Here is a 27186-nt window from a genome sequence, read left to right on the forward strand (position 1 = left end):
GGGAAAAAGGGGAAAGTGAAAGGGAAAAGGGAAAGGGAAAAAGAAAAGGAAAAGAAAGGGGAGGGGAGTGAAGGAGAGGGGAGGGAAGAAGAGGGGAAAGGGGAAAGAGGAAAGGGAGAGGGGAAAGGGAAAGGAAAGGAAAGAGGAGGAGGAGGAGGAGAAGAAGGAAGAAGGAGGAAGGAGGAAGAAGGAGGAAGGAGGAAAAGGAAGGAGGAGGAAGAAGAAGGTGGAGGAAGAAGGACGAGGAAAAAGGAGGAGGAGGAAGAAGGAGGAGAAGGAAGAGGAGGAGAAGGAGGCGGAGGAGGAGGAGGAGGAAGAGGAAGAGGAAGAGGAAGAGGAAGAGGAAGAGGAAGAGGAAGAGGAAGAGGAAGAAATGAGAAAAGACAGACTAAGTTTCGTGTGTAAAATACCCGGCTCAAATTTTTGATTAGAACTATCCCAGAAATGCTCTCCCCATCCCCAAATCCAGGTTCTTGTTATTGCTCTTGATTATCTGCCAGAAGTGATAGAAATATTCCATTCCTCATGACACCCCAAATTTTAGGCATAGGACATCAAGATATTAATTGGGTAATGACCAGAGAACTTCCTGCTGACTACTGGGCAGTACTTTACAGGTGACTGGGATGAGAAAGTCATCAAAACCCTAACCCTGTAAACAGTGATGACTGATGTAGCAAAATATACCCATGGATACAATAGTGGCTTGAATTTTAAACAATTGCTCTCTGATTGGATTTCAGACCTACCCCACAAGCTGGGCAGTGGTGGTGCACACCTTTAATCCCAGCACTTGGGAGGCAGAGGCAGGCAGATTTCTGAGTTCGAGGCCAGCCTGGTCTACAAAGTGAGTTCCAGGACAGCCAGGGCTATACGGAGAAACCCTGTCTCGAAAAACAAAAACAAACAAACAAACAAACAAACAAAAAACCAAACCCACACCAGACCTACCCCACAGGAGGAGACACATACCTGGCACTGTAAACTTAATCAATAATCTATGATTGGGGAGTTCACAGGCTCCAGCGGTGAACCAGCTACCACTTTTCTGTTAAATTCACACAATATCAACCTGCTCTCTATGTTCACCTCTCTCTACCCATAAGATAGGTGAACTCTCAGACCTCATCACAGAAGCCTCTCTGTGCAGTAAGTAGGCCATGGTTTATATAGAAACTCACAATTGGGGCCTGATCAGGGTCACAAGTCCCTTCTGGTCCATGCCAGCACCGGGGTTCCTTGCATGCAGAGTCTCTGGACACCCGCAAGGACCCCCTCAGGACCCTACATGGGATCTTAAGACCTCTGGTGAGTGGAACACAGCGTCTTCTCCAATCCAATCCCGCAGGACCTGAGACTGCATTAATTAGGGAAGCAGAAAACCTGGCCTAATCAGGGTCACAAGTCCCTTCCGATCCATGCCAGCACCGGGGTTCCTTGCATGCAGAGTCTCTGGACACCCGCAAGGACCCCCACAGGACCCTCCACAGGATCTTAAGACCTCTGGTAAGTGGAACACAACTTCTGCTAGGAGACAGGTTCGAACACCAGCTATCTGGGCACCTTCCCTGCAAGAGGAGAGCTTGCCTGGAGAGAGTCATCTAACCACTGAAACTAAGGAGAGAGCTAGTCTCCCAGGTCTGCTGATAGAGGCTAACAGAATCACCTGAGGAATAAGCTCTAACCAGAGAAAAATATAACAACTAGCTCCAGAGATTACCAGATGGCGAAAGGCAAACGTAAGAATCCTACTAACAGAAATCAAGACCACTCACCATCATCAGAACGCAGCACTCCCAACCCACCTAGTCCTGGGCACCCCAACACACCCGAAAAGCTAGACCCGGATTTAAAAGCATATCTCATTATGATGGTAGAGGACATCAAGAAGGACTTTAATAACTCACTTAAAGAAATACAGGAAAACACAGCTAAACAGGTAGAAGACCTTAAAGAGGAAACACAAAAATCCCTTAAAGAATTGCAGGAAAACACAACCAAACAGGTGATGGAATTGAATAAAACCGCCCAAGACCTAAAAAGGGAAGTAGACACAATAAAGAAAACCCAAAGTGAGGCAACGCTGGAGATAGAAACCCTAGGAAAGAAATCTGGAACCATAGATGCAAGCATCAGCAACAGAATACAAGAGATGGAAGAGAGAATCTCAGGTGCAGAAGATTCCATAGAGAACATCGGCACAACAATCAAAGAAAATACAAAACGGAAAAGATCCTAACTCAAAACATGCAAGAAATCCAGGACACAATGAGAAGATCAAACCTACGGATAATAGGAGTAGATGAGAATGAAGATTTTCAACTTAAAGGGCCAGCAAATATCTTCAACAAAATTATAGAAGAAAACTTCCCAAACCTAGAGAATGACATGCCCATGAACATACAAGAAGCCTACAGAACTCCAAATAGACTGGACCAGAAAAGAAATTCCTCCCGACACATAATAATAAGAACAACAAATGCACTAAATAAAGAGAGAATATTAAAAGTAGTAAGGGAGAAAGGTCAAGTAACATATAAAGGCAGGCCTACACAAGAATTTTCACCAGAGACTATGAAAGCCAGAAGAGCTTGGACAGATGTTATACAGACACGAACAGAACACAAATGCCAGCCCAGGCTACTATACCCAGCCAAACTCTCAATTACCATAGATGGAGAAACCAAAGTATTCCACAACAAAACCAAATTCACACATTACCTTTCCACGAATCCAGCCCTTCAAAGGATAATAACAGAAAAAAACCAATACAAGGACGGAAATCGCGCCCTAGAAAAAGCAATAAAGTAATCCCTCAAACAACCAAAACGAAGACAGCCACAAGAACAGAATGCCAACTCTAACAAAAAAAATAATAATAAAAGAAAGCAACAATTACTTTTCCTTAATATCTCTTAATATCAATGGACTCAATTCCCCAATGAAATGACATAGATTAACAGACTGGCTACACAAACAGGACCCAACATTCTGCTGCTTACAGGAAACCTATCTCAGAGAAAAAGACAGACACTACCTCAGAGTGAAAGGCTGGAAAACAATTTTCCAAGCAAATGATCTGAAGAAGCAAGCTGGAGTAGCCACTCTAATATCTAATAAAATCGACTTCCAACCCAAAGTTATCAAAAAAGACAAGGAGGGACACTTCATACTCATCAAAGGTAAAATCCTCCAAGAGGAACTATCAATTCTGAATATCTATGCTCCAAATACAAGGGCAGTCACATTCATTAAAGACACTTTAGTAAAGCTCAAAGCACACATTGCACCTCACACAATAATAGTGGGAGACTTCAACACAACACTTTCACCAATGGACAGATCATGGAAGCAGAAACTAAACAAGGACACAGTGAAACTAACAGAGGTTATGAAACAAATGGATCTGACAGATATCTACAGAACATTTTATCCTAAAACAAAAGGATATACCTTCTTCTCAGCACCCCATGGTACATTCTCCAAAATTGACCACATAATTGGTCACAAAACAAGCCTCAACATATACAAAAATATTGAAATTGTCCCATGCATCCTATCAGATCACCATGGACTAAGGCCGATCTTCAATAACAACATAAATAATGGAAAGCTAACATTCATGTGGAAACTGAACAACATTCTTCTCAATGATACCCTGGTCAAGGAAGGAATAAAGAAAGAAATTAAAGACTTTTAAGAGTTTAATGAAAATGAAGCCACAACATACCCAAACTTATGGGACAGTATGAAAGCATTTTTAAGAGGGAAACTCATAGCTCTGAGTGCCTCCAAAAAGAAACTAGAGAGAGCAAACACAACTAGCTTGACAACACATCTAAAAGCTCTAGAAAAAAAGGAAGAAAATTCACCCAAGAGGAGTAGACAGCAGGAAATAATCAAACTCAGGGACGAAATCAACCAAGTGGAAACAAGATGGAATAGAATTGAAGACCCAGAAATGCACCCACACACCTATGGTCACTTGATCTTCGACAAGGGATCTAAAACTCTCCAGTGGAAAAAAGACAACATTTTCAACAAATGGTGCTGGCACAACTGGTGGTTATCATGTAGAAGAATGAATATTGATCCATTCCTATCTCCTTGCACTAAGGTCAAATCTAAGTGGATCAAGGAGCTCCACAAAAAAACAGAGACACTGAAACTTATAGAGGAGAAATTGGGGAGAAGCCTCGAAGATATTGGCATAGGGGAAAAATTCCTGAATAGAACAGCAATGGCTTGTGCTGTAAGATCAAGAATTGACAAATGGGACCTCATGAAACTGCAAAGCTTCTGTAAGGCAAAAGACACCGTCAATAAGACAAAAAGGCCACCAACAGATTGGGAAAAGATCTTTACCTATCCTAAATCAGATAGAGGACTAATATACAATATATATAAAGAACTCAAGAAGGTGGACTCCAGAAAATCAAATAACCCCATTAAAAATGGGGCTCAGAGCTAAACAAAGGATTCTCACCTGAGAAATACAGAATGGCTGAGAAACACCTGAAAAAAAATATTCAGCATCCTTAATCATCAGGGAAATGCAAATCAAAACAACCCTGAGATTCCATCTCACACCAGTCAGAATGGCTAAGATCAAAAATTCAGGTGACAGCAGATGCTGGCCAGGATGTGGAGAAAGAGGAACATTCCTCCATTGTTGGTGGGATTGCAAGCTTGTACAACCACTCTGGACGTCAGTCTGGCGTTTCCTCAGAAAATTGGACATAGTACTACCGGAGGATCCCACAATACCTCTTCTGGGCATATATCCAGAAGATGTTCCAACCGGTAAAAAGGACACATGCTCCACTATGTTCATAGCAGCCCTATTTATAATAGCCAGAAGCTGGAAAGAACCCAGATGCCCCTCAACAGAGGAATGGATACAAAAAAAATGTGGTACATTTACACAATGGAGTACTAGTCCACTTTTAAAAAGAATGAATTTATGAAATTCCTAGGCAAATGGTTGGACCTGGAGGGCATCATCCTGAGTGAGGTAACACAATCACAAAAGAACTCACATGATATGTACTCACTGATAAGTGGATATTAGCCCAGAAACTTAGTATACCCAAGATATAAAACAGAATTTGCAAAACACATGAAACTGAAGAAGAACAAAGACCAAAGTGTGCACACTTTTCCCCTTCTTAGAATTGGGAACCAAACACCCATGGAAGGAGTTACAGAGACAAAGTTTGGAGCTGAGACAAAAGGATGGACTATCTAGAGACTGCCATGTCCAGGGATACATCCCATAATCGGCCTCCAAATGATGACACCATTGCATACACTAGCAAGATTTTGCTGAAAGGACCCTGATATAGCTGTCTCTTGTGAGACTATGCCGGGACCTAGCAAACACATAGGTGGATGCCCACAGTCAGCTATTGGATGGATCACAGGGCCCCCAATGGATGAGCTAGAGAAAGTACCCAAGGAGCTAAAGGGATCTGCAACCCTATAGGTGGAACAACAATATGAACTAACCAGTACCCAGGAGCTCTTGACTCTAGCTGCATATGTATCAAAAGATGGCCTAGTCGGCCATCACTGGAACGAGAAGCCCATTGAACTTGCAAACTTTATATGCCTTAGTACAGGGGAACGCCAGGGCCAAAAAATGGGAATGGGTGGGTAGGGGTGTGGGGGAGAGGGTATGAGGGACTTTGGGGATAGCATTTGAAATGTAATTGAGGAAAATACCTAATAAAAAATATTAGAAAAAGAAAATAGAAACTCACAATTGGCCAAAATGTAGAGAATTTAAGTGTGTGAGGAGATCTCAGCCAATAATGGGGAAAAAAATCAACAACAAGAGGGGGCTTCAGGATGTTCAGCCCACCTTAACTTTCCACTAGGCATAAAGTTGTCTTGAGGAAACAGCCTCATGACAGAGGAGTAAAGTGACAAACACTACACCTTCTAGGTGGTCACACTTTGCTGTGAAGTACCTTCAAGGGTGATTAACACTGAAATCAGTAGACACAGATGAAAAGCAAATTAGACCAATGACCTAGGGAGGGATCACTCAAAAGACGAGTGTCCCTGAGAGTCCCACTGAGAAAGAAGAAGTCTGTCCCTTGTCAGACCTGGGATGCAGGCCTTCAGTATCAACTCTTTCCCAGGCCTCCAGCCTGCCCTTCAGGTTTCCTATTTGGTGACCACAGGGATTGCTTGAGCCAAATCCTTAAAATAATTTTCTACATGGGTTTTGAGACAGACAGAAAGATGGGTAGAGGGATGGACAGACATCCTGTTAGTGGTGCTTCTCTGAAGATCTCTGATAAAACTTCTGGTGTCAATAATCTCCATACCTTTTCTTGATAATGTCCATTCTGCTTACATCTTTGTAAAACAAACAAACAAACAAACAAACAGAAAAACAACAATGTACTGTCTTAAATAACTCGGGAACAAAAAGGGCACCATGTGTCCTCCAAAGAAGTTGAGATTAAAACTGTAGTTACCTGACCCTGGAAAGACTAGAATGAAGAACAGTGGTTAGAACAGCTGATGCCTGGGGTTTAAGTACCATTAGGATGCTTAGGAAAAAGCTCTGGGGCAGCACTGCACATAGGGTCTCTACAGAAAAGGAAATAGACATCCCAAAGATTGAACAAAAAGGAGATTGAAAGTTTTGACCCAACAAAACAACCAATGGGACAAGGGAGGCTGGCTCAGTTGGTAAACTACCTGCCTTAAAAACCACAAGAACCCAGACAAAGAGCTGTGTATGGTGCAAAGGCTTCAAGTTCCAGTGAGAGTGACAAGAGAGATGGAAAGGGTTGATCGCTGGAGCTCATTGGCCAGCTAGCTGACCCTACCTTGTGAAATTCCAGACCAATAAGAGACCCTGTCTGTGGTGGTTTGAATAAGAATGTTCCACCTAGGCTCAAAGATTTGAATGCTTGGTCATTGGGGAGTGATACTACTTAATATGGATTAGAAGGTGTGGCCTTGTTGCAGGAACAGTGTCACTAAGGATAGGCTCTGGATTTCGAATGCTCAAGCCAGGCCTCTCCTCCTCCTCCTCCTCCTCCTTTTCTTTCTTTCTTTCTTTCTTTCTTTCTTTCTTTCTTTCTTTCTTTCTTTCTTTCTTTCTTTCTTTCTTTCTTTCCCTCCCTCTCCCCCTCCCCCTCCCCCTCCCCTCCCCCTCTCCCTCTCCTCCCTCTCCTTCTCTTTCTCCAGTCATAGAATTCTCAGCTACTTTCAGCACTATGCCTGCCTGCATACCACCATGCTTCCCTCTATGATAACAATGGATTAATCATCTGAACTGTAGGCCAGCCCCCAATTAAAAGTTTTCCTTTTTAAGCATTGCCATGGTCATGGCATCTCTTCCCAACAATAGAACAAGTGACTAAGATACTGTCTCAAGCAAAATATGGGGGCAGAGGTATCTAAGGAAAAACACCTAAAGTTGCCCTCTGCACACATGCATACATGCACACATTAACATCTTTGACATTAACATTGAGTATTTGCAGGTGAAACTAGAAATATCTGAACAGACAGATACGTTTAACTTGACCTAAACAATAAACGATGTCAAAACAACATGATACAATATATAATTTTTATATTTTAATGTATCAATTCAAAAGCAAAGCAAGAAAATATAAGATTGCCATTTAAAATATACCAGACTTTAAGCCACTTATACTCTAGAATAATATTCTTAAAATCCAACCATGGGCAAGTCGTTTTGAGTGTCTAGAAGCATCCCTCAGGTATAGTCACAGCAGTAGGGTCACTCCCGTGCATTTCAGCAGTGATCAGCAATTGGCAAGACAGATCCAGGGGCTGACACATCTTACCGTGCATCTGTCTTGATTCATGTGCTCTGTGGACTCCAGGCTGAGCTTCCTCTTCCGATTAGGTTGTCTCATCTCCACTTCAGAGCTCCCTGGCCACGTTTTCTGCAAAACAGTGACATGGTAAACACTGGAGGGAGTTCTCCCCTTTCTCAAGTACAAGAGCAAAGAAACCCCATGCTGCTGAATAGCTTGAGTTTGTCCTGTGAATGTTCATGTGTAGGAAGCCTTTAAAAACACAGTTTATCAAGTTCACTTGAGCCACACTTCTAGAGATTTCATAAAAAGGCCTGGCCACCATGGCTTTTTGTCCTGCTCTGAGGTCTCTGGCTCCCTGAATCAGCCCAACATTATGTTGCTGCCTGTCCTGAGAGCTCCTCTAAAGCCAAGCTGATGCCAGACCATGCCCTCGAATCTCAAAACTGTAAGCTAAATAAGCCTTTAGAACCAGATAGGAACTCCACAGGAAGACCAACAGAGTCAACTAACTTGGACACTTGGAGGCTCCCATAGACTGACTCACCAACCAAAGAGCGAGCATACATGGACTGGACCTAGGCCCCCACCTCTTGAATGTATGTAGCAGATGTGCAGCTTGGTCTTCAAACAGCTACCCCAAAAACTAAAGCAAGGGTTATCCCTAACTCTGTTGCCTGCCTGTGGATCCTGTTCCTCTAACTGGGCTGCCTTGTCTAGATTCAGTGGGAAAGGATGCACCTTGTCCTGCAGTGACTTGTTGTGCCAGGGTGGGTTAGAACCTTGTGGGAGGACTTCCCTGTTCCTAGAGGAGGAGAGGGGGGATGGAAGGAGGGGCTGTGGGGGAGGACTAGGAGGAGAGGGAGACTGTGATCAGGATGTAAAGTGAATAAATAAATAAATGGGGGAAAACATGTCCAGTTTCAGGTATTTTAATATAGAATAAAGAATCCGTCTAATGCAAAAACTTACAATTGTATTTGCTATAATGAGTTGCTGGTGAAATTATACTATTGGTTTTTAAGCCTTTAATATAATGACGTAATAATGGAAAGGGTGCTAGATTTCATTTCCTATTTAGAATTTAGATATATAAATATGTTACCTAGAATATAAGGAAATATTTATTGTTGTGTTTGGCCTTATTTATGATAAATGCTATTGTTCATTTCTTTGCTTAGATGGCCAATGAGGATTATTGCTATTTTGGCAGTCTCTGTACTCACAGAGGCTGAGTATGCACAATAGCCATGGTAGAGGGATACCAGAAAAAGCTCAGCACTCTAAAATAGAGGACTCGAGATTAATGTATTACCAATTCAATTAGCAGGACAGTTCTTCAGCATGTTAGCATAAAGAAAACAACATGTTAGGCAGAATTATTTGAAATGAGTTTTTTTTTTTTCCTAGCAAGGGCAACTATCTGAAAAGCAAGCTCCTATACTATCCATATACCATAGAAGGTGCCATTCTGAAATCTACTTACTGATATTTAACAACTGACATACAGTACTGAGGAAATGGCTAGTCCTAAGACAAATTTACTTGTCTTTGACAAACGTAGCATACAGCCCAGCTCATTGTTTCCCCCTCAAAAGCTCTCATGTCTCCTCTACCCAAATCTGCCATCACAGCTTTTGTGCTGTGCTCGGCCAGACAGCAGCAGGACAGTGGGCAGAAGCTGGGATCCAGCTGTGCTCAGCACACACTGTCAAGCTGCTCCCTGTACTTGATCCACACAGAAGAAAACACATCCTTTTGAACTATGTCATGCTTGGGGCTAATGGCAGCTCTGGTCTTGCCTGAGCTATAGATTTGCAGGGTTATGGTTTCTTCCCTTAGTCCACGGTTTCCAGGTTTGGCTGTCTTTGAATCCATTGAATGTTTCTTGAATTCTCATCTTGTGTGTGAAGACTGTCCAGCTTTAATGTGATGTTTCCCTCAACGTAATGATTTCTTAGTTCTTCCCAACACAGTGTGCACTTACTTTGTCCTGCCTTCTGCTGACCCCCCATCCTCGGGACACCTCCTGCCTCCCCACACATTGCCTTTTTCCATCTGCCACTACTTACCCATCTTTTATAAGTCAACTAAAGAGACTTCAGATCCTTCAGGGAAAAAAAGCCTTCTTTGATTACTTCCTGTCTCAAATGGATCTTGCAAGGCTTTGTCTACACGGCATGGTTAGTGTGCATGCCCTTTGACACAGCATCTAATGCTGCATTGTTTTTTGTTTTTTGTTTTTTTCCTCCCTTGTGAAGCTACAACCTGATCATAGGGATGGAGATCTGCCCATCCATATTTTCCATTACCCAAATTATACCTGGCTTACAGAAGACTCTGGGTATGTTTTTGTTAGCTTTAACTGAATGCATTTAACTGCATTAGAGCAGAGCCTCACAGCCCTTACTCCAATGGCTGTCAGTCTCAGATGCAAATATTATTCCTTCTAGAATCCTGTGTGACTAGAGTGAGTATCATTTCAAACTCAACTCCTGTCTCTTTTCCTTAATGCACACACACACACACACACACACACACACACACACACACACCAAAACAAAACAATCAAAAGCAAACAAAGGAACCCACTTCTCACAACCATTTGCTATTAGTCAGTGTGCTCTTAAGACAGGCAACTAGTAAATTCAATATCATTTCATTCATTTGGTAAGATGTAAATATAATTCATCACGCCTAGCTCCAGGTAATATTGTGAACATCTATGCAAATGAATAGCTTAGACAGAGTGCCTTTAGCAGATTATCACTACACCAGACATAAGCCTTGGCAAGGCTGATGTGCCTTTTATTGTAAATAACATCCCCAGCTTGTCAAACAGAAATCATCTGCTACTGACATCTCTCCTTATAAACAAGGTGATATGCCTTGCTAATCCTTGGTAATTATCTCAGTAGCCCTGATTTGTGTAAAATGTAGAAGTCTGAATTTTTATTATGTGTCAGGGACAAAAATAAAAGCTTCTATAATAAGGCTTTACAAAATAAAATTTGACTAAAAGTTGAATTCCCTTTAAACTTAGAAATAACTTTATATATGCCCCAGTACAAGGGAACGCCAGGGCCAAGAAGTGGGAGTGGGTGGGTAGGGGAGTAGGGCGGGGGCGGGGGAGTGGTATAGGGGACTTTTGGGATAGCATTTGAAATGTAAATAAAGAAATTATCTAATAAAAAATTGAAAAAAAGGAAATAATACAGCATTAATATATGGTACCTAAGAACCAATATATTTTGTTCCAAAAAGTAAAAGGATCAATATAAAATAGCATCAAATATAGAAGATGATTGACAAAAAGGTAATGGTGGTTTGACGGACATTCAGGCACTCTTACAGACAGACTTGTGGAGATGGTATACATACCCATTTAGAAATTCAAGTCTCAAACTTGTCCAAGTTAAAAAACCAAAAAACAAAAAACAAACAAACAAAAAAAAACAAAAACAAAAATAAAACAAAACAAAACAAAACAAAACAGAACATTCCTTTTGACAGAACCTAACTTGATGTTCTTGGAACAGCACCTAACTATGTGGATCACTCTGATTACCCCTGATAATGGCCTACACCTAATGGGTCCAAAATAGCACACTAGCCATTGTGCACATTAGCCAGAGTCTCCTTCATCAGTTTTAAAGAAATAAAAACTTGTTAAAAGTCAATAAAGAGTGATATACGATCATAAAGCACATTCTCAAAAGGAAGGAATGGCAAGTGATGACCAGGCTGAGCTCCACAGTGGATGTTCTAAACCCAAGCACCATCTCTCCCACACAAGGTGAACTGGGGCTCTTACTTGGAAAACATTATAATGTTTTGTATTTTAAACAGTGAGAAAGGTGAATATATAAAGAGTATCTACATTCAGTGGAAAAACTAGGAGTACTTAGTTAATATCTCAGTTGGTCATCAGATACCTTCACCTCACATTGGGAGCTCCTAGCCACACACTGGAGACAATTGTCATCCTAACCTTTGTACTTATGAGGACAAATCAGGATGTCACTGAGAAGGCATCTTGACATCTCCAGCTTTTCAGATTAGATCAAGATCCATATTTGGGTGCTGCTAGGCTTAGTGGTTATCATCTCTATGGTCAAGAGGTTCTTTATGAAACATAAGCATGCTTCTTCAAAAATCCCAGAAGGGGGATGCACGTGGTGCTACTTGTCTGGGATAACCCATGATACAGGGGCACTGCATGCGACACACACCTGGGATCTCATGTGCAAGGCCTATTTCCTGCCTCACATCATGGTATTAAATAGTAATGCCACCACTTTCTTTCTTTCTTTCTTTCTTTCTTTCTTTCTTTCTTTCTTTCTTTCTTTCTTTCTTTCTTTCTTTCTTTCTTTCTTTCTTTCTTCCTTCCTTCCTTCCTTCCTTCCTTCCTTTCTTTCTTTCTTTCTTTCTTTCTTTCTTTCTTTCTTTCTTTCTTTCTTTCTTTCTTTCTTTCTTTCTTTCTTCCTTCCTTCCTTCCTTCCTTCCTTCCTTTCTTTCTTTCTTTCTTTCTTTCTTTCTTTCTTTCTTCTTGCCTACATTTTTAATAGATATTTTCTTCATTTACATTTCAAATGCTATCCCAAAATTCCCCTATACCCTCCCCCCCTGCTCCCCTATCCACTCACTCCCACTTCTTGGCCCTGGCATTCCCCTGGACTGGGGCATATAAAGTTTGCAACATCAAGGGGCCTCTCTTCCCAAGATGGCCAACTAGGCCATCTTCTGCTACACATGCAACTAGAGACACGAGTTCTGCGGGTACTGATTAGTTCATATTGTTGTTCCACCTATAGGGTTGCAGACCCCTTCAGCTCTTGGGTACTTTCTCTAGCTCCTATATTAGGGGCCCTGTGTTCCATCCTATAGATGACTGTGAACATCCACTTCTGTATTTGCCAGGCACTGGCAAAGCCTCACTGGAGACAGCTATATCAGGGTCCCTTCAGCAAAATCTTGCTGGCATATGCAATAGTGTCTCCGTTTGGTGGCTGATTATGAGATGGACCCCTGGGTGGGGCAGTCTCTGGATGGTCCATCCTTTCATCTTAGCTTCAAACTTGGTCTCTAAAGCTCTGTCCATGGATATTTTATTCTGTATTCTAGGGAGGAATGAAGTATCCACGCATTGGTCTTCCTTCTTGATTTTCTTGTGTTTTGAAAGTTGTATCTTGGGTATTCTAGGTTTCTGGGCTAATATCCACTTATCAGTGAATGCATATCAAGTGACTTCTTTTGTGATTGGGTTACCTCACTCAGGATGACATCCATTTGCCCAAGAATTTCATAAATTCATTGATTTTAATAGCTGAGTAGTACTCCACTGTGTAAATGTACCACATTTCCTGTATCCATTCCTCTGTTGAGGGATATCTGGGTTCTTTCCAGCTTCTGGCTATTATAAGACTGCTATGAACATAGTGGAGCGTGTGTCCTTATTACCAATTGGAACATCTTCTGGGTATATATGCCCAGGAGAGCTATTACTTCTAAGGAACTGCCAGACTGATTTCCAGAATGTTTGTACCAGCTTGCAATCCCACCAGCAATGGACGAATGTTCCTCTTTCTCCACACCCTTGCCAGCATCTGCTGTCACCTGAATTTTTGATTCTAGCCATTCTGACTGGTGTGAGGTGGAATCTCAGGGTTGTTTTGATTTGCATTTCCCTGATGATTAAGGATGTTGAACATTTTTTAAAGTGCTTCTCAGCCCTTTGCTATTCTTCAGTTGAGAATTCTTTGTTTAGCTCTGTACCCCATTTTAATGGGGTTATTTGAATTTCTGGAGTCCAACTTCTTGAGTTCTTTGTATATATTGGATATTATTCCCCTATCAGATTTAGGATTGGTAAAAATTCTTTCCTAATCTGTTGGTGGCCTTTTTGTCTTATTGACAGTGTCTTTTGCCCTACAGAAGCTTTGCAATATGCCACCACTTTCTGTTCCCCCAAATATCCAAGTTTAAACAAAAACCTACGTGGTACTCCATGAGTAAGAAATGCAGTGCACATCAATTAAAAATCATGACGTGCTCTGAGTTGGCAGTTCTCAGGAGGGAAACTATATCCAGCAAGACAGACAGAGAAGGAACAGAGAAGAGACTGTACAGAATTGAAGGTGAACTTACCATTTAAATATCAAATGCAAATACACAGTCAGTACCCTGATTTCTTAGCAGTTCCAAAATGTTATTCAAGCTAAGGTTTCTTCATCCACCCAGTAATGTTAATGAAGCAAAATGGTTGGTGTTTAAGTAAATGAATAGGTGGCTATACTTGAATGATGCTGACAACTTATGCATGAATGATTATCACTTCATTGTATCAATAACAATAGGAAATATTACCTAAGTACTCACAGAGAAGGCAAGTCTATAATAGGCACTTCCTATTGACACATATGACAAATGAAGACAAACACAGAAAACAAAAAGCCAGAGAACAAGGCTCTCATGATGTGGGCACAAAGCCTCAGCTCCAAGTGTTCTGCAAACAAATGTGGAGCATCATGAGACCAACACCAGGCAAAGAATTCAACCATCTCAGAATCCAGTGATTGGAAATTCAGGTGCTTCAAAGGGCAAGTGAAGGAGAAAATCCTAACAAGGAAATAAGGAATTCCATTTTTAATTTGATTTGAAGACTTGAAAAGCAACAGACCCTCAACACAACTCTGAAGCCAGCGGCGAATAAAAGACTGCAAACCACGAGGGGCAACGCAAGGCAAATATGCAGTGACTAAGAGACTAGAGGACAGAAGACGAGACTTTACAGCCATCTCAGTTAGCAAAAGCCCTCGAGGAAAGTCAGAGAGCTGCAACAAAGCAAGAAACTGACAGCCATTAAAGGGAATTTCCCAGGCTGAGGAAACAAAACACTTCTTTTTCCACCCATAACTAAAGTCATATTAAATGGAGAAAGAATTGAACTCTCCCTCTAAGTTCACCATCAAGGACAAAGTCCTCCTTTCAACTTTACACTACACAGGAGGCTGTGGCTAGGGAGATTAGTTAAGAACACGAAAGTGAAAGCATTTGGGTAGGAAAGGAAGAAGAAAATTTTACTCGCAGTTACATAGTGTAGTGTTTCAAGCATCTTACAGAACACGTTAAAAATACTAGAAGTCAGGAGTGTGCACGTGAAGGTGGAGAAAGTGAGTCCAGTTTATAAAGATTGGGAGTCTTTTTGCACACAAGCAGTTAACAAGAAATAAAAATAAATCTCAAACGTATTCCCTTTGTAATATGTCCAAACAGAAAATGTTCGTTCAAAAATAACACAGTAAGAAGGACAATATTTATAAACTCTAAACCTGAGGCTGTAAAATGAAATTAGTGAAGGAAATAGATAGGACTTTTCCACGGGTTAGAAGACAGAATGATAGGGTTACTTCTGGTCTCCAAGTTATCTTACGGATTCAGTGCAACCACTCATAAAAATCCCAGCCGGATTCCTTGTGCATAGTGATGAAATGAATCTAGCATTTGTGTGGAAATGCAAGGGCTCAAGACAGCCAAAAATAATTTTGCAAAAGTAGAAGACAGTAGGAGGATTTAGGAATTCTGACTCCCCAACTGTTTTCAAAGTTACAGTAGGCAGGACAGTTTGGTCTTGGCATAAAGATAGACACAGACGAAATAAATAGAAGGAGGACTCAAAATTCAACAATCCATTTGTGGGAAATTAGTTTTCCACGGTGTAAAACTATTCATGGGGAGATTTCAGTCTTTTCAATAAATGCACTAAGACGAATGGGCATCCTGTACTATTGTATTATTGAATATTTAGACAGAATGAGTTTGGTGGCCCCCAGCCTTAAATGCAAGGGCTGAAGCCATTTAAACCTTGGAGCAAACAGAGGCGCAAGCCCTTATGGACTTGGGTTGGGATGAGAGTTTATTCTGTATGGCACGATAGATGCAAGAAACAAATAGAAAGGAAAGTAGGCCATGTGGACTAAATCCAAGCTAAAACCCTCTACACTTCAAATTATACTCAGTAAAGAGAAAGGACAGCCTAGAGTGGGCAAAATGATAAATGCCAATGCATCTGAAGAACCCATATTAGACCATAAAAAGAAAAAGAAAACCTCTTACAACTCAATAACTGAGAGATAATGAGTGAAAACTCAACAAATCTGAACAAACACTTCTGTAACACCGATGTACAAAGGACCAATAACCACACAAAATGCTCATTGTCATTCGCTGTGAGGGAGATGGAAAGCCGGGAGATACACCAGCTAAGTATCTATAATAAAAGAATGTAGGCAGTCAAATTAATATGGAAAGACTCATATACATTGCTGGTAAACAATAATAAAATAATAATGATGATGACAACTACTTCTAATGATGATGATGGTGATGGCATTACTGTCAAAAAGTCAGTCTGTTTCTTTAAAAAAAAAAAAACATTAAAGTGATCCAGCAGCCTTGCTCCAGCCACATTCAAGAAAGGGAAATACAAGTGCACATAGACTCTTGTCCTTGAGTGTTTGAGAGCATTCATGGCATCCTTACTTACGATACCCCAAAGTAAAAACAACCAAAGGTCCAAATCTAAAGTACAATAAAAAAAAAAAAAACAAGAAAGAACGCATTGGAACATCACACACTGTGAACACTGAGATATGGAGTCACAGAGAAGCCAGGAAAAGACTCCACGTTTCAACAATCACATTTACCTGCAATGTCCAGAAGAGGAAAACTGTAGAAACAGAACTAGAACACTGGCTCCCAGGAGAACAGGAGAGAAATGAGGGGATGGGAATGAGAGAAAGAGGGACCACGATTACTGGGCACTGTGCATCCTCAGAGAGGATAAAATGCCCTGGGATAAGATCACAGAGATGGCTGCCCAGCCCTGTAAATGTGCTAAAAAGCAATAAATTGAACACCACAGATGTGTGAATCATTTTACTTCAATAAAGCTCTTTCTAAAATATACTCTTTTGATTTCTCAAAAAAAAAAAATCCAGATTTGTAATTTACCAGGGAGCATATTAAAAAAAAAACAAAAACTCCTCAAAGGTCCTAATTATCAGTAAAATGCAAACAAAGCTGAAACTAAATATACTCTTATATCCCGAGAGACAGACTATTTGACCAGTGACAGAACCGAATAGAACCTAGCAAGGATGCAGCCAAAGCAAAATGTATGTAAGTCCAGCCATTAAAAGAAATAAGGCGAAGACTCCTCAAAACAATCAAACAAAAAAACAAAATGGAAATGGAACTATGGAACTGCTGCTTAATCTACTGGTCCCCAACACCAGAAAAACACACAGAGGGAGGAACCCAGTTCAGAAGAAGCAATGACACGCCCTTGATGCAGTGCTCACAATAGACAAACTACAGAATCATTCTAGGAATCCACTGATGAAGAAACAATAAAAGAAAATGTAGAGTGCATGTGCAACAGAATATCATTTTGCTATAAAAATGAGATCCAGTCATTTGTGGAAATACAGATTGAAGGCATTTTTGCAAGTGAGGTAAGTCAGGCGCTGAAAGACACAGGCCGCATGCCTTCACTTATATGGAAAAGCCAGTTGATCAGAAAGAAGTATAAAATAGTGGTTGCCAGAAACTGGTAAAGAAACAGGGGTGTGCTGCATGGGATTAATATTTTATGTTCTGTGACACACTATGGTTTGCTATGATGAATTCAATATTGTGAAATACTCTGCAGAGTGCTAGCCAGATGGCTTGGCAGGTAAAGGCACTTCCTGCCAAGACTAACTACCTGAGTTCAATCCTCCCTGGAAATCATGTGGTAGAAGAATCGAACAAACTCCTGATTGGTCTCTGAGTATTCACTGCCACACATGAACTGGAACACATGTGCATACACACACACACACACACACACACACACATCAGATAGAAGAGCAGACAGACAAGCAGACAGACAGACAGACAAGATATATGATAGGTAGATAGGTGATAGATAGATAGATAGATAGATAGATAGATAGATAGATAGATAGGTAGATAGATAGATAGATAGATAGATAATAGATGACTAGATAGATGATAGATTATTAGATAGATAGATAACAGATAAATAGTAAGATGATAAATTGTTAGATGATAGAGATAGATAGATAGATAGATAGATAGATAGATAGATAGATAGATAGATAGACAGACAGATAGATAATAGACAGACAGAAAGACAGTTGGATGGATAGATGATAGATTAAAAATATCCAGTAAAGAGACAAAGATGCTCCCAACAGAATCATACACACACACACACACACACACACACACACACACACACACACAAGAGAGAGACAGAGAGAAAGAGAAAGACACAGACAGACAGGCAGGCAGATAGACAGACAGACAGACAGACAGAGGGAGAAAAGACAAAGGTAGACAGGCAGACAGACAGACTTGTCTAAGGTGATAGATATAGCAGTCATCTGGAAATGATCATCAGGTGCACACATGTTGAAAGACTGATCCAATTATATGTGTAATTAATTTGTGTAAATCTGAAATAAGAGTAGCTAAAAAAATTTTAAAAAAATAAGGCAAAATATAGTTACTGATCATCAGAAAGGAAAACCGGAAAAACATCTGCGGCCCTGCTCCAACCTTAAACAGAAAAGCTTCTCTTTGCAGTGAGGAAAGGAATGAACAGCCCCAGAACTGCACAGGATGCAGAGAGCTCAGACTGGGACACATGGCATCGACCACACCCTCCAGGAACAGGACACACTCAGGGTTATAAATGGAAATGGTGTAAGAGCCTGAGCATGAGAGGGGGAGCTGCAAAATAACACCTAAAAATCATGTAGCTTCGACAAACACCAACTGACAACAGCAGCACACACTAACACTGGGTCCACAGAAGTTGAGCCCTAAACAGTCAGCCACAGCCACGGGGGAGAAAGGATTCACGGGGCTCTCCTGCACACTTCTGATGTGTCAGAGACAGACAGATGCTGAGGAGGACAGAGGCATGATATCCAGTTATGCATCCACTGGTGAGTCCACCAGGCCCTGGTGGTTATTTCCAAACTCAGGACACACAGAGGACCCAAGTTAAACTCTGAGACACTAAGCAAAACCAAGACTAAGAAATAAAAGGAAAAGCTTTGTAGGGGAGATAGGAATGAACATGGGGGTGCAGAATATATACTGCAGACGGGACACCAGGAGAGAGGAGAGTCTCCTAATTAAAGGTCATTTTCATGACAGAATAATGTAAAGTTTATATTTGAACTAAAGCCAGGGTCATGGGAGAGCTGAAAAGAAAGAAGAGACTGATTTGGAATTAGTTTAAAAAAAAAAAGTGATTTGATAAAGGGACTGAAGAAGGCATTGACCACAGATAGAATTGAACATTCTTAATGGGATAAGATACACATTCACAAACTCCTGTAAAGATTTCAATAGTAGTGAAATTAATTTATAAGTCAATGTCACTCCAACGAAAACTCTTAACATAATATTTTCTAAAGAACTTGTTAAAGATTTGGTAGATCACAGAAACAAGAGATGGAAACCAGCTAAGAATAGCCATGAGACGGTAACTGTCTTCTTCCTTCCTTGGACGAAGCTTCAGTTGCTAAGATAGTGTGCTGTTTGTAAGAAAATAGGCCAGCAGATCAATTAAGCACATGGAAGGGCTACGGGATATGAAAGAGATGCACAGAAACATGATTATCTGAGCAATAATGACAAATTACCAGACAAACAATAAACACGGTAATAAATGATACTGCCACAGGGAAAGTGACACCCTCGGACTGAAAATAATTGGAATCTTCCTTGGTTATGTTATCTCCCACTACACGGGGAAGTTCGTGATCTTCACCTTCGCTCAGCTCAGTGTAATTCCAATTAGCCACTGCAGTGGCCCTTGTTCAGCTGTAGGGCACATTATGTCTGCCACTTATAAAATCCCTCAATAACTTCCCTCCACTACCTCATGGGAGTCACAATGAAACTAAATGAATTACTACATAAAGATGGTAACACAGGCACTGGGTGTACCACCTCATCTGCTCCTCCTGCTCCTCAAGCCCCCTTCCTTTCCTCTGAACAACTTCATCTTGCTGGCACTATGTCAGCAGAGGTCCTAGGAGCAGAGAGACACATATCAGCCACCCACTCGTTAGGGACAGTATGACACTGGAGGTATAGCCTACAGGGTGGGTACACACACTCCCCAGCTCACACCAGGCGTTTAGGAGAAACCATTGACCTGAGCATACCAAATGACAGGCTTTTACCTTCCAGATAATATCATTCTCACATAAAGGAATCATGGCTTCCTTCGGGGAGACAGAGGATTCCAGGGCTCAGCAAGGGAAGAACAACAGCAAAAGAAAGATAAACGCCTTTCAAAGTTCTGTTGCCCTGGTAAGCATTATCATCGCCTTGGATACTATTCAGAGGATCTTCTTAAAAGGCAAGCATTGAGTGTATATTAGTTTACCTCTCACGATAAATAACTCACCCAACAATGTACATATTTGGTTTTGTACAGATAAAAATAATTATTAAAGAGTGCTGGAAAAGCTCAGAAATGTAATAACTATATGAAAAAAAAAAACTACCAATAGAAGGTAATGGATATTAAAATAAGAGGTCCTGCACTGGTATTTGAAAGCAAAGAGAAAAGAGATCCTAATTGGGATGGAATCCTACACAGTGCTGACAAAGTGGCGATTGGTCCGCTACTCCATGAAGTACTTGGAAATATCTGATAAAGTAGAACCTGGCTGGTGCTCTAGATAGCCAGGATCCATCATGTACTAGATGTACAGAACTGCTCCAGCATGTATGAAAACCCTGCTCTGTTCACTACAGAATTTATCTATGGTGGAGGAAATGTCACAAGACCCTATATACCCATCAGTAGAAAAACATACATTATTATTCACTTGGAAATGAATATCACATAGCACTTAGAATCAATAAAAATTAATATACATCCTGTTACTCACAAATCTATAAAATACAGCTGAACAGAAAGAATAAGAGGCAGGGTGGTATATGGTAGATAACATGCAGGCCAAGTCTGCCCACTAGCGCATACAAACCTAGAGCAAAACTTAAGCATGCCTCATGCCAAGCACTGCTCTGAACCCACATGAAGTGCTGTGTGAGAACTGTTTTAGGTACCATGCATAATCTAGTGATGGTGTTAATTGCATAGGCGTATGTGGGTAGGTTATATGCAAACACCAAGCCTCCTTATTCAGAGCCTCTGAAGGTTTTGGCAACCGTAGATGGTTCTGGAACTGTTCCCTCAAACCCATTTATCATAGCCAGAATAGTTTGGACCCTTGAGTCTCATAACTTCTTTTGCTCTCTTTAACTGTCATGCATTAAGCCTTTTTCATGCTCCACAACAGCCCAGAGGCAGAAAGAGCCAAAGTGACAACATCAAGTAAAGTCAACGTAGAATTTGCCCAACTCCAGTCTGGACACCTTAACTGTCTCCATGTCTAAAACAACATCACTGCTTCATCAGCAACAGTGTGGAGGCAGGATTTGCGCTAAATGGCTATGAGTTCTTTCAGCATATACTTTTCTCTAAGAGGAGGAGTCGGTGCAAACAAATTGCTTACCTATAATTGCATGACCAGTTGGCAGCAGAACTCAATCAGATAATGCTATTTAAACAATAGGAAACTGTGTACCATATGGAGGACTTACTAAATACACTGACATTCTGAATCTTAACTCCCGGCTCCTTAGAATGGCATGCTGTGTGGCTGATATAAAGACCCAGTTTTTGCAGATATCCAGCCATTTGTTTCCTGTGCCTTCCTACTTCTGAAGAGCAGCAGATCTTCATGAGAACGGTCTATCTGAATCCTCATCAGGCAAACCGAAGCTTGGACTACAAAGACTTCCTCACTCCTACTCTGATAGTGATGAGCAGGAGTCAGGCTGTGGTGGAGCACTGGGCGTCTCAGGAGTGCTGAGACCAAGGTGAACCACCAGCCTCATGAAGCTACACGTCACCAAACAGACTGTGAAGGAAGGTAGAAAGTGTGCAGAGATGTTGACATTCCTCAGCACAAGCATAACCATACAGAGTACTGTAGACTGTGTAGCATATCTATTCATTTACTTGCTGGTATGTATTTGGGTCACTTTCAGACTTAGGGCAATAAAAGTGGTAATTTAACATTATATTTCTTTGCTAAAAGGTACATTTAGTCCAGTTTTCTTTCCATAACTCGATAGAATTCCCAAGTCATAAACTACATGTACTGATCTCCTACCAATGTTATAATAAATAACCTCAAACCCAGAAGTTTAAAGCAACATAGATGTTTTGTCTTGCAGTAACAGGTGCCAAAAGTCCTACATGGGTCTCATTAGGCTAAAATCAGGTCTTCAACAGAGCTGCATTTCTTTCTGTAGGCTACAAGGGAAGAAAGAGTTTTCTTTTTGTCTTTAGAGATTGTAGATACTGTCAAAGGTCCTTGGCCTCATGGTCACATATTTTTATCTTCTAAATTTGGTCAAGTCTTCTCTAAAGAGAACACTCAGTGATTATTTGACTCCCCTCCCAATGTTTAAAGAAACCATGGGACTATACGAGTCAACTTGAGTAATTAGAGTCATCCCATTTTAAGATTGGCCAATTAACATCAATTCTAATTGTCAACTCAATTTTGATGTTCCCTGGATCTAAGGAAGAGCCGGTAGATGTCTCTGTGACCCACAATTCATCCTCCCAGAGTATGCATTTACTTTGAAAGTGTTTTTAGAATTTATTTGACAAACTGACATTACCATAATTGCCTTCCTTTCCTGGCAGGAGCTCTCCTTTCTTCTGTTAGTTCTGGGATTCTTGTTAAATTGTTAAAAAAAAATATTACGTTTTGAGAATGAAAAATAAAATTTTAAGTTTGTATGTCTATATAAACTAATACAGATTTCTGTTTTTGTTGTTACACAATGTCCTAGTACCTAGAAAAATACAAAATAACTAGCTGGTTTGGGGAAAATCTTAAACAGTGAGGGAAAGCAAAACTAAAAAAATAGTAAAAACACCTTATGTGTTATGTGAAGAAGTTCTAGATTATTAAAACACAGAAATGTGTAAAATAAGGGATAAAACTGAGATGAGAAAATCAGCCCTACACACTAGGGTCTTTATATTTTCATAGAAACAATGTTGCTTTGTTAAAATGCTAAGTTTATTCCAAACCTTTACTTTCCCCTCCCAACCATTGTCTTGTCTGACCACACTAACTACTATGCCCTGTCTTAGTATTACATGTATTACATGCCAACTTAAAACAAAGTGAAGGATAAGGCTCCATACTTGGAAATTAAATATCCATTGTTGACATCTTGGCAATGGATCCTGGGCAAGGATCCTGAGTGTTTAATGTTTGCCTATGGTTGGAAGCAGAAGCTGTGAGTTGCATGTAAGGTTTGGAGCTAAAGCCTGTTTTTATGGACACAGTCAAGAACTATTGAAAGGTTGTCCTTCCTTAATTAAGAACTGGGATGCTTCCCCTTACTGTCTTGGGCACAGGAAAAGGACAACTCTACTGAGATACTGAAGAAAACAATCACAAAAACGTCAGAAGCTCAAACTTTATTACGCACAGAGAAGAGGACGCAGCTTACTCTACATAGCAACACAGAGATCTCAAAGTCACAGCAACAAGACTGGTCCAGAGCAGTGCATCAACATCACAAAATGTGTTCAGAATCTTCATGAAAAAAGCAGCTTCCCTGGGGATGAGCTCAGAAAATTCATGAGATAGTCTTTAGCATAAAAGTCAGACAACACGGGGGGGCTGGTGAGATGGCTCAGCGGGTTAAGAGCACTGCTCTTCTGAAGGTCCTGAGTTCAAATCCCAGCAACCACATGGTGGCTCACAACCATCTGTAACAAGATCTGATGCCCTCTTCCGATATGTCTAAGGACAGCTACAGTATACTCACATATAATAAATAAATAAATCTTTAAAAAAAAAAAGCCAGACAAAGCAAGCTGTAAAAAAAAGGGGGGGGGGTGCATCTCAGAGATCTTCAGAATCAAAAAGGCAAAGAGAAGTGAGGTGTGGTAGTCCACGCCTTTAGTTTCAGCACCCAGGAGGCAGAGGCAGGATGATCTCAATGAGTTCAAAGTCATCTTGATCTACTAAGAGAGTTCCAGGAACCAGAATAGGCAAAGAGAACCTTCTAAGTAAATGTGAGTACTGCCCTGAGCATTCCCCACATCTCTGAAGTTAGAAAACAGTATGTATAAGCTCCTGAAGAAATAGATGAAAACAAAAAATCCTTGACATGAATAAACAAACGAACAAAAAAGAGCATTCTTCAAATTCTTCTATAAGAGTAAAGATTGAAAAAAAAAAGAAAAATAGTTAAACAGCATGAAATACATATATATTCTATTTAGAACTGAAAACTGGTCAACTGGAGTTCAGAGGTGACACATTCACCCAAAATCTGAAGCTCTGATGCTAACAGTTATGACAGAGGAGATACTTGTAGGATTGTCACAAAATACATTTAGCAGTGAAGTTCACAGGTTGAGACCAAGGCAGAGATGGAAAATTTAGTTCATTAAGCAAGACCACATTTGCTCTCCAGGGGCCCATAATCCAGTAAAATGCTCACTGACAAGTATTCTCAGACCCAGAAATCACATGTGGAACTCTTGATGTCCAGCCAGTACCTGTTACACCTTCAAATTTGAATGGGCATAGCTTCTCATCATACTGACTGTCACCACGGCAGCCAGTGAGAATCAGAGCCAAGTGTCAGGATCTACTCTCCTTAATTTACTTTCTGATTAATCACTATGTTTTGTTTTGTTTTGTTTTGTTTTGTTTTGTTTTGTTTTGTTTTGTTTTGTTTTGTTTTGTTTTGTTTTTCTTTACTTCCCCTTGTTTGTGCATCGGAAACAAAATCAGGCTTCTACCTACAGATCTTAGGAGGTTTAAGCAGCCCAAGTACACTTCATGTATACAATGTCTTCATTATAAACTTAAGGGAACCATACTTAACTTAGGAAACCACAGAGATTCAGGGTAGAGAAGCAACTAGAAAGGGCTAGTTTGATGAAATCCATCTGTGTGGCCACAGTAACTGGCTCAGTGATGGACGCATAAGCAAGCCAAAACCAACCAACTTTAGGATTCTCGGTAGAGAAACTAACCAAAGGAATTTTTTTTCCAGAACTGTTAGGTTAATTGAAGGTAAGCCTCAATTTACATCAGCCATCAAGTAAAGGAAGATGCAGGGAGACCAAAGACCCTAGAGGAAGGCAGATTCAAGTGTCTGGCATGAGGAGGCCTTAGATGCAGCCACAGATGATCCAATAGCTGCCTAAGGCTCTGCAGCTTTTGAGCTAATAACTTTTCTTCCTGCTTAAGTTGGTCTGAGCTATGCTTCTATCTTTGTAACTAGAAGAGTCAAGTCTAGTTTTTAAAAAAAAAGTTTAAAGGTTAAAAAAACACTAAAGACAACAGCCAGAGCACAGTCACTCTCTGTTTCTCAGTAAAACACTGAAGATTATTTGAATTCTAAGCCCAGTATTACTTAAATCATTAACCCTATGAAACTTTGTAAGCCTCATCTTCATTTTCTAATGACCTTGAGATCTTCTAACCATACTAAAGGTCTCTCAAAATTATAAGCCATTTAAAACAAAATGATTTTTAATTTGTTTATCTGAAACTAATTAATTGAAGTGCAAGAGAATAGAGATCTAGACTATTTAAGTAATCAAAAGTTGCCATAAAGTAAATGTGTCAGTTGATCCAGACATGATTACACTTGTTCATGGCTCTGGTATCTGAAAGGCTGAGGAGAGAAGAATGTCTGAGTTTATACATTTGGAGGCACCCTGGGCAAAACAGAGAGTGCTTGAATCAAAAGATAAAAGATAAATACAGTAGAGGTGTCCATTGAAGTTTTAAAATTATATATTGATAATAATGATAATAAGTATGTTTGAAAAGATGCATAGGCAAAAGGAGGTAAGATTTTGATACTAAAAGCAGCAATGATTTGCGATGAAAGATCACATGTAGGATGGGGGAGGAATGCTCACATACATAGATTATGTGGATGGTGGGAGACATTCACATACATAGATCAGGTAGAGAATGGAGGAGGAATGTTCACATACATACATCATGTTGAAGATGAGGGAGGAGTGTTCACATACATCATATGGAGGATGCAGGCAGGAGAACACTCACATACATCATACATAGGTCATGTGGAGGATTAGGGGAGAAGGAACACTCACATAGATCGTGCAGAGGATGGAAAGGAACACTCACATACATAGATCATGTGGAGAATGGGGGAAGAATATTCACATACACACAGATCATGCAGAGGACAAAGGAGGAACATTCACATCGATCATGTGGAGGATGGGAGAGGAAGAACGCTCACATACATGCTTCTATACCTTGGAGTACAGCAGCCGTTATGAGAGGCTAGTAGTGAAAACAGGACATACCTGTGTCTATTCTCTTTCAGAGCCTCTTTGCCTATGTTCCTATTCACTCAATCACTCAATAATGTTACAATAATCTCCTCATAACCCTTGAGTGTCAAGAATTAATATGAAATACTGCATTAAAATAGCATTTTCTCTACATTCGGTCTGCAAGAAGATGCATATTACCTGTGGGTAAAAAATAAACATGTCCTACATTTAAAAGCCAGGTATAAAGTATACCCTAATATAATCTAAAGTCTAAGGCATTTGGTGAAGAGCAAAGCACACTGTGTACATTTTAATGCTTCCCATATAGAAGGGTCTTGGGCTACTGTCAGCCTGAGAGTAGCCGTTAGGTGACCATCACTCAGTGTGTGCTGACTCAGCTCTGTGCCAGGTGATTGAAGAGTACAGCCCTAATCCTAGGCTGCTGTGTTCTGTATGCCACTAGCAGGCCATTGGAAGAAAGGATAGGAGGCACCCTAGCCATTGTCAGACAAACATCTGAAGACATCACCAAAATGTGCAGACAGAATGAATAACAACGCCTCTGGAAGAAAAGCTCAGGGAGAGAGAAGCGGGAGTGGGTGGGGTGGTGAGCAGGGGGAGGAGGAGGGGGAGAGGGAACGAGGAAAGGGATAACATTTGAAATGTACATAAAGAAAATATCTAATAATAATAATAATAATAATAATAATAATAATAATAAAGAAATGTTCAATATTGATACCCTTGGTGACATAGAGGCTGACAGTGTGTGGGAAACCAAGGCAGCGATCACTGAGCCAAATCTGTACTCAGGTTCACAAGATAATAAAGTTAAAAAAATCTAATTTATGAAACTAATATATTGCACTTCAAATAGCCATGAGAGATAAATAAGAATATGTGGAA

The 27186-nt window shown here is 40.5% G+C and overlaps 1 protein-coding gene across 1 annotated transcript in view; it reads right to left on the bottom strand.

The window, feature by feature from the left end:
- Positions 1 to 27186, bottom strand: part of L3mbtl4 (L3MBTL histone methyl-lysine binding protein 4) — a 366608-nt gene that overhangs the window by 320578 nt on the left and 18844 nt on the right. Inside the window, exon 2 of the mRNA XM_085833147.1 lies at positions 7839 to 7940. Coding sequence (XP_085689273.1) covers positions 7839 to 7910 — 72 coding nt within the window. The 5' untranslated portion in view covers positions 7911 to 7940. The remainder of the gene's footprint in view (positions 1 to 7838; positions 7941 to 27186) is intronic.

The sequence above is a fragment of the Mus caroli genome, unplaced genomic scaffold (genome assembly GCF_978045245.1).
Source record: "Mus caroli unplaced genomic scaffold, Mus_caroli_1 scaffold_18, whole genome shotgun sequence".
Taxonomy (NCBI): Eukaryota; Metazoa; Chordata; class Mammalia; order Rodentia; family Muridae; genus Mus; species Mus caroli.